We start from the raw sequence: 7291 nt of genomic DNA, 5'->3' as shown, positions 1-7291 counted from the left end.
ATGTTTATACAGTGTTCTCTGATTGTGCCTATGGCACCTCTGCTCTTCATTGGTTCTATTCTACATTTTCTTCCATGTCGTTCACTCCAGTACGTTGTTATTTTACTGTGTAGATTTGGTACTTGGCCCTCCAGTATCTTCCAGGTGTATATTATTTGATATCTCTCTCGTCTTCTTTCTAGTGAGTACATTTGGAGGGCTTTGAGACGATCCCAATAATTTAGATGCTTTATTGCGTCTATGCGTGCCGTATATGTTCTCTGTATTCCCTCTATTTCAGCAATCTCTCCTGCTTTGAAGGGGGAAGTGAGTACTGAGCAGTACTCAAGACGGGACAACACAAGTGCCTTGAAGAGTACAACCATTGTGATGGGATCCCTGGATTTGAAAGTTCTCGTAATCCATCCTATCATTTTTCTGGCTGTCGCAATATTTGCTTGGTTATGCTCCTTAAACGTTAGGTCGTCCGACATTATTATTCCCAAATCCTTTACATGCTGTTTTCCTACTATGGGTACATTTGATTGTGTTTTGTACTCTGTATTATGTTTAAGGTCCTCATTTTTACCGTACCTGAGTACCTGGAATTTATCACTGTTAAACATCATGTTATTTTCTGATGCCCAGTCGAAAACTTTATTAATATCAGCTTGAAGTTTTTCAATGTCCTCAGCCGAGGTAATTTTCATACTGATTTTTGTGTCATCTGCAAAGGATGATACGAAGCTGTGACTTGTATTTTTGTCTATATCTGATATGAGAATAAGGAAAAGCAGTGGTGCAAGGACTGTACCCTGAGGTACAGAGCTTTTCACTGCACTTGGACTAGATTTTATATGGTTGACAGTTACTCGCTGAGTCCTGTTTGACAGAAAACTGAGTATCCAGCGTCCTACTTTACCGGTTATTCCCATTGACTTCATTTTGTGTGCTATCACGCCATGGTCACATTTATCGAAGGCCTTTGCGAAGTCCGTGTATATCACATCAGCATTCTGTTTCAATGTCCTCAGCCGAGGTAATTTTCATACTGATTTTTGACAGCAGTCGAAAAACAATTCATGAAAACTTGGCTTATTAGGCAAATTGGGCCTTGCATAGTAGGCTGAGAAGTGTGTTCTGGCTACTAGGTACGACACATATATATATATATATATATATATATATATATATATATATATATATATATATATATATATATATATATATATATATATATATATATATATATATATATATATATATATATATGTGTCGTACCTAGTAGCCAGAACACACTTCTCAGCCTACTATGCAAGGCCTGATTTGCCTAATAAGCCAAGTTTTCATGAATTAATGTTTTTTCGTCTACCTAACCTACCTAACCTAACCTAACCTAGCTTTTTTTGGCTACCTAACCTAACCTTACCTATAAATATAGGTTAGGTTAGGTTAGGTAGGGTTGGTTAGGTTCGGTCATATATCTACGTTAATTTTAACTCCAATTAAAAAAAATTGACCTCATACATAGAGAAAAGGGTTGCTTTATCATTTCATAAGAAAAAAATTATAGTAAATATATTAATTCAGGAAAATTTGGCTTATTAGGCAAATCGGGCCTTGAATAGTAGGCTGAGAAGTGAGTTCTGGCTACTAGGTACGACATATATATATATATATATATATATATATATATATATATATATATATATATATATATATATATATATATATATATATATATAATATATATATATATATATATATATATATATATATATATATATATATATAATATATATATATATAATATCATATATGGCTATCCTCTCTGAAATTACAGGGGAAAGGACTTGGGTCCTTGATGTATGTAGGGTGGATCATAGTAGGCTTAAGTTAAATGCCTTATAAAGACCCTTAGGCCATTTTCATAGTAATTCCTGATGCAAATGTCCTGTCAAGGGTGTATAGATAGATGAATAAATATGGTTGTAGATAAATGGATAAACGGGTAATATTATAAACACATTTGTAAAAATATTATTATAAATTATAAATACTGTATATATATATAATTATTTAAATTTATATATAAAAATATTTTTTGGTCAAAATATTGACTTATAGTTTGAGTGAAATTTAAAATAGCTAAAGAAGATAGTCTAAAAATCAGTGTAAGATTATAATTAAAGTATAATAATTTCAGCCGCTGCCGAACTTGCTGCAGAAATAAAAAAAATCCAAGAATCGCAAGTGAAGATTTCTCAATGGCAGCAAAGAAGAATGAAGGCTGAAATTTCTTGGGAAGAAAGTCGGTCAGTTCTATTTGAGTGGGAGGTGTGTAGGCACGCTGTTCCAGTTGAAGGTACATACACAATACTTATAAGCATATTGTCTATTTACATCAGCATATCAGTTTACATTACAACTTATTATATTTGCATTTTTTTTAGTTATATTTTTTGAATAGAGAGTGGATACTTCGTTTTAAATATACCTGAAGCATTTTATCACTAATGAAAAATGTTTATGTATACTTATAGACCATATTTTTTTCCTAATTCTGCATGATCTGAAACTGTACAGAAGTATTTTTTGACAAAGATGTGATATTTTTGAACATATGTTTTCAAATATTTTCATTTGACAGACACAAAATGCTTCAAATGTATGATTGAAGCCAGCATCAAATGTGAAGATTGTCATCGCCTATTCTGCTACCACTGTGATATGAAAAAACATTTTTTAAACCCATTCCATGATAGGTTTTCCTGGGCCAGTGAATATTATGAAGCATTGCCACCAACTGTGACTGTTGACCTTAATGGGACATTTACTGACTGGCGTATGTAAACCAAAAAATTCTTTACATATGAAAACTTTTCTTTTTACCAAGCCTTTACAATATAAGTACCAAAATATTGAAAGAAAAAAATAAATAAATTTTTTACTCAATAAGCAATTCAATTTTTATGGCATTTGACTTACTGAATATTATTTAAATATGCAATCTTTGCTAAGTTTATTATTATTTTCTTATTCAGAACCTGTTGTGCCAGTTCCTGTGCCAAAAATTTCCTGTAACTGTAAAGACTGTAACCTTAACATAAAGAGTTCTGACATCATGTGTACTTTCATAATGCTCTCAGGTATATTTTATTTAATATTAAGTTTGAACACATAAGTCTATGAGTATTTGCATCACTGAATATAGTAGCATCACTGAAGTTCTAGTGACGATACCCATACCCAAGCATGTGGACTTCAATCTTTGAGACACAAACATATTCATTCAGTGATGGAGATGAGTTTTACAAAAGATTCAAAATAAGCTGCTTTATTTTAGGAATAAATACTAAAACTAAGCTTTCTAGGCAGGTATGACCTTTATCTGCCCATATTTGAGTGTCAAGAGTGTGGATACAGCCTTCCTGCAGATGCTAAGATGTTGTATGATGGTGGATACTTCTGCTCATCAGCCAGGAAAAGTAACACATTCTTCAGCACCAAACTCCTGAACAACTGGCATTTCCTTCAAAGGAACAGTCCAGGTTTATCAATGAAATCCTTGTTAATAGCGCTCCAAGCGCTTGGCTCTCATAATGGAAGAGTAAGTATTTATTAATTTTATATATGTAATGTAAGTACCTGTATACATTAAACTGTATATTTAATAATACATAAAAATATGAACCCACTCCACACATTCTCTTGTGCCACTTACATGTACAAAACCTTGTTCCTAAATGCACATCCTGATCTGAAACTCTTCCTTGATAGATGTAAAGGATCCCATAATCACCACACCAGAAATCAATATCTCTCAGATATCCCCCGAGTCAAACTAAATCTGTGCAAACTCTCTATGCAAATAAAGTAATTGGTTATTGCTCCTAATTGGTAAACTCTTTATTGAATTAAAAGCTGTCCAGCTGTTCAAAACATTATTCAAAAGTAAAACTAAAAAGCATTAATTTCATCCTTATAGTTTCCTACGTAGTTCTTCAAACTTGCACTGTTACTTGTGCTCCCTTGCTATCGTCTTCTTATTCCTATCTCCTTCTCATTTGGTGGTTATAATAGGAGCTGCCTCGTATTGGCCAATAGGCCCTCTGCAGCTCTTATTATTATTACTATCCCCTAAAATACACCTTACTTTGCTCCTCAGCTCTCTCTAGCCTATTTATTGCCTGTCTCTACTTCCTCATCACAATTGACTTGAGAATGGTCCAGGATGGACCGAAACGTCGTCGTCCCTTCACCTACTAGTGAGTGGTCTGGTCTACATACTTTAGCCATGTTATTGTGACTCATCGCCTGCATAAAAGTGAATTATTTTCATTTTACATATTCATTGAATTGAGTTATTTTTTGTCCCTTTTTTCAGAGCGTGAAGAAGAACTTAGTGAATCTTCATTTTTTTGGAACCAACGTAAACATGACTCTTTAGCTCATGTTCTAGCTTCAAGATTTTGTAAGGCAAGTAATTTGCTTTATTCATTGAATATATGCAACAATGATCATGAATCACTAATATAAGTGCACAGGAAAAAAAAAAACATTCAAAAATAAAAATAAAAATAACATTTACTGCCATTAAACAGCCTTCATCAGCAGTTAGGCTCGTAAGGATTGTTTTTTTTGTTTTGTAATATCAAATATTAAATAAAAATTGCAACATTTATTATACTAACAGGGCAGTTTTTCCTCCTGTTGATAGGCAAAAGAAGCTGCAGAGTTAATAAGAAAGGAGTTAGCTGACTTATCTCTTGATGAAAAACAACTTCTCATCTGGATTGCAGAGTTAACCAACTTAGCCCAGAGTTTAAATAAAAGGTTTGCTTGTAAAATATATAGAAAGAAACACTGTTTTGAAATACTTTTATATATTTTAACAAGGTTATTGTACTGTAAAATCAATGCAGTACCATAAATCATAAAATTGCCAAAACATTTCTTTATTATTTTAATTGTTTAGTTCTTGTACAGTAATTGTCAGCCATCATAAAATGCCATTGTGACCATTGCCTAAAAATTTAAGTTAATTTTTTTTTAATTAATCAGGGTCTTTACATGTTTGAATTTAGTAAACATTATAGTAAACAGTATCCTCTATTCTCAACAGATCAGTTTCTCAAAATGATGTTCAAAAGGGAATAGAGTTAGTATGTGACTCAATTAGAACCAAGAAATCCCACATATCCAGTGTAGCAGGTATGTTAAAGCTTATGTATAAGTTAGGGACTGATAAAACAAACAGAAATCTTTTAGTGTTTGTAAAATACTTCAAGAAAACAATGACTTTTTTTATCTAAACACATCTAATGTCATTTATTTCTAAGGTAGATTTGTATGGATACCATCTCACTTAGGTGTTGTCCTATGTAATTATAGGTAATTGTCAAAATTAAGTTGAGATATCAATATCTATGGCAGGTGCCTGCAGGTAATGAATCTGCCAATGGAAATCATTCCAGTTGTAAACTATGTGAACAAAAGCTAGGACATACTGTCTATCACTATATATGTGATTGCCCTGTTATCAATGACTTCAGAACAAATGGTATGATGTACTTTGAGTTTTGTTATTACTTCATACACTCAGGAATATTGGAAGATATTCTTGTGCTGTACCCCGATTTTGTTAGTGGAGGCTAATAGATCAGCCTTACATTTCATATTCTCTCCAGATTCCATGTATGACTGGCTGTCCTGTGAGGTTTTTGATCTACACTGTGGTCTTTCATACATAATAGGATAGCAGCACATTGCTGTGTATACCTAAGCTTGTTAAAAAAAAGTGCTTGGCAAATATTGATGTAGTGTGTTCTGCTACTTTTGTGTAGGTATTCACTACTAAGTATATACAAAACAAATTTCTCAACTATAATCTTATTTACTAGTAACAAAGTGTTTCTTTCAGTTTCAAGCAAAATGAGATCACGATACCGTGCAAAGATTGAAGCAGACAAGAAAAAGTTGAGGGAACTGATAGCGGTCTACAATGAAGACAATACAGAAAAACTTAGTGTGGACATTGATGAAGAGGGTAACTTTCCATGGTATAATGACACTCCTCAACCAACTGATAATGGTAAGTATATTTGGTTATTTTTCTGTGCATATTGGCCTTGTCAATGAGGATAAATATTGTTAGCTACTAACATGTTAATTCAAACTTACTCATTATGGTAATGGACAAATGGAAGTCCATGCCTAATTTATATTTTTAAGATAATAATATTAACAAGATACCTTAAAAATGATTACATATGATTGCATTGTTGTTGCATAATACATGCATCCTACAATGACAGATTTGTTCATGTTCCTTATTAAATAATTTACTTTATATTTTATTTTTGAATATTTTAAGTTACTCTTCAAGAAAAGAGAAATGCTGCAGAAAAGCTGCATATGTACAACAGGACTATGGAAGAACAAAATGTCATTCAACTGGAAATGAAAAGTTACTTGGATTTCTACAGAAAAAAGCTTGAGATAACACAAAGACTAGATGATGTACAAAACAAAAGTGCTCCACCCTCTTGGATAATTGAAGTTAGTATCAGGTATCAATATTAACTTAATTACTCCACTGAAATAAATGTTATTGCATTATAGCTACTTGGTAATTATTTTAACAGGTAGCTTAATCATTGTTGTTTGTGTCTAAGCTAAGTAAAATTAGTAAAAGCATTTTGTAGACACAAATTGTAATATTATCATTATCACTTTTACTGGTTAAAGTTTAAATGAAACACTTGTTAGGAAAACAAACATTTAATTTAAAAAATGTCTGAAATAATGATGTGTGTTTGTTTTACAGGAACAGGGTAAATACTCAATAAAGAAGTCATCATTCCAGCATGTAACCAGTGGACTTACGGCCCTCTTGCTAAATATGAAAAAATTGTATCAAATTAAACTATTTGAGGCAACTAACCTTTTTTCTGAAGACAGGGAAGTAGAGTACAACAAATTTCAAACAGACAGTCAAGATTCCGAGGATTCCGAGACCGACAGTGACAACAGTGTAGTCAGTATTGAGTCACAGACTGACAACGAAGAAATGGAAGAAACACTTCCCTTTGATTTGAGTAGCTTTAAGTAGCAAAGCAAAGAGAAAATAACAAGTATTCTCTACCCCTGGGTTGGGCAAATGTTCTTTGCCCAAATCATCGTCATGTTAATTTTGCATCCCTATGTTGCTCAAGAAAGATTTGTTTTCAAATTAGTTTTTATTTTTATTAATTACCCTCAAAGTTTTGTTTAGTTTAGAAATGCTTATTAAATAAATTGTAGTTGTAGT

The 7291-nt window shown here is 32.4% G+C and overlaps 1 protein-coding gene across 4 annotated transcripts in view; it reads left to right on the top strand.

The window, feature by feature from the left end:
• LOC123759117 (uncharacterized) overlaps positions 1–7291 on the top strand; it is a 9960-nt gene extending 2669 nt beyond the window's left edge. The window contains exons 2-10 of one of the 4 annotated variants that reach the window (XM_069337428.1): positions 2186–2344; positions 2630–2824; positions 3358–3589; positions 4367–4458; positions 4700–4815; positions 5105–5193; positions 5903–6073; positions 6356–6540; positions 6809–7291. In XM_069337428.1, coding sequence (XP_069193529.1) covers positions 5914–6073; positions 6356–6540; positions 6809–7093 — 630 coding nt within the window. In that variant the 5' untranslated portion in view covers positions 2186–2344; positions 2630–2824; positions 3358–3589; ... (2 more) ...; positions 5105–5193; positions 5903–5913 and the 3' untranslated portion in view covers positions 7094–7291. Of the gene's footprint in view, positions 1–2185; positions 2345–2629; positions 3129–3239; positions 3590–4366; positions 4459–4699; positions 4816–5104; positions 5194–5902; positions 6074–6355; positions 6541–6808 lie in introns of those variants that run through there. The other 3 variants (XM_069337427.1, XM_069337429.1, XM_069337426.1) reach the window with 3 other exon arrangements.

The sequence above is a fragment of the Procambarus clarkii genome, chromosome 37, assembly GCF_040958095.1.
Source record: "Procambarus clarkii isolate CNS0578487 chromosome 37, FALCON_Pclarkii_2.0, whole genome shotgun sequence".
Classification (NCBI taxonomy): domain Eukaryota; kingdom Metazoa; phylum Arthropoda; class Malacostraca; order Decapoda; family Cambaridae; genus Procambarus; species Procambarus clarkii.
This window is presented reverse-complemented; position numbering and strand designations above follow the sequence as displayed.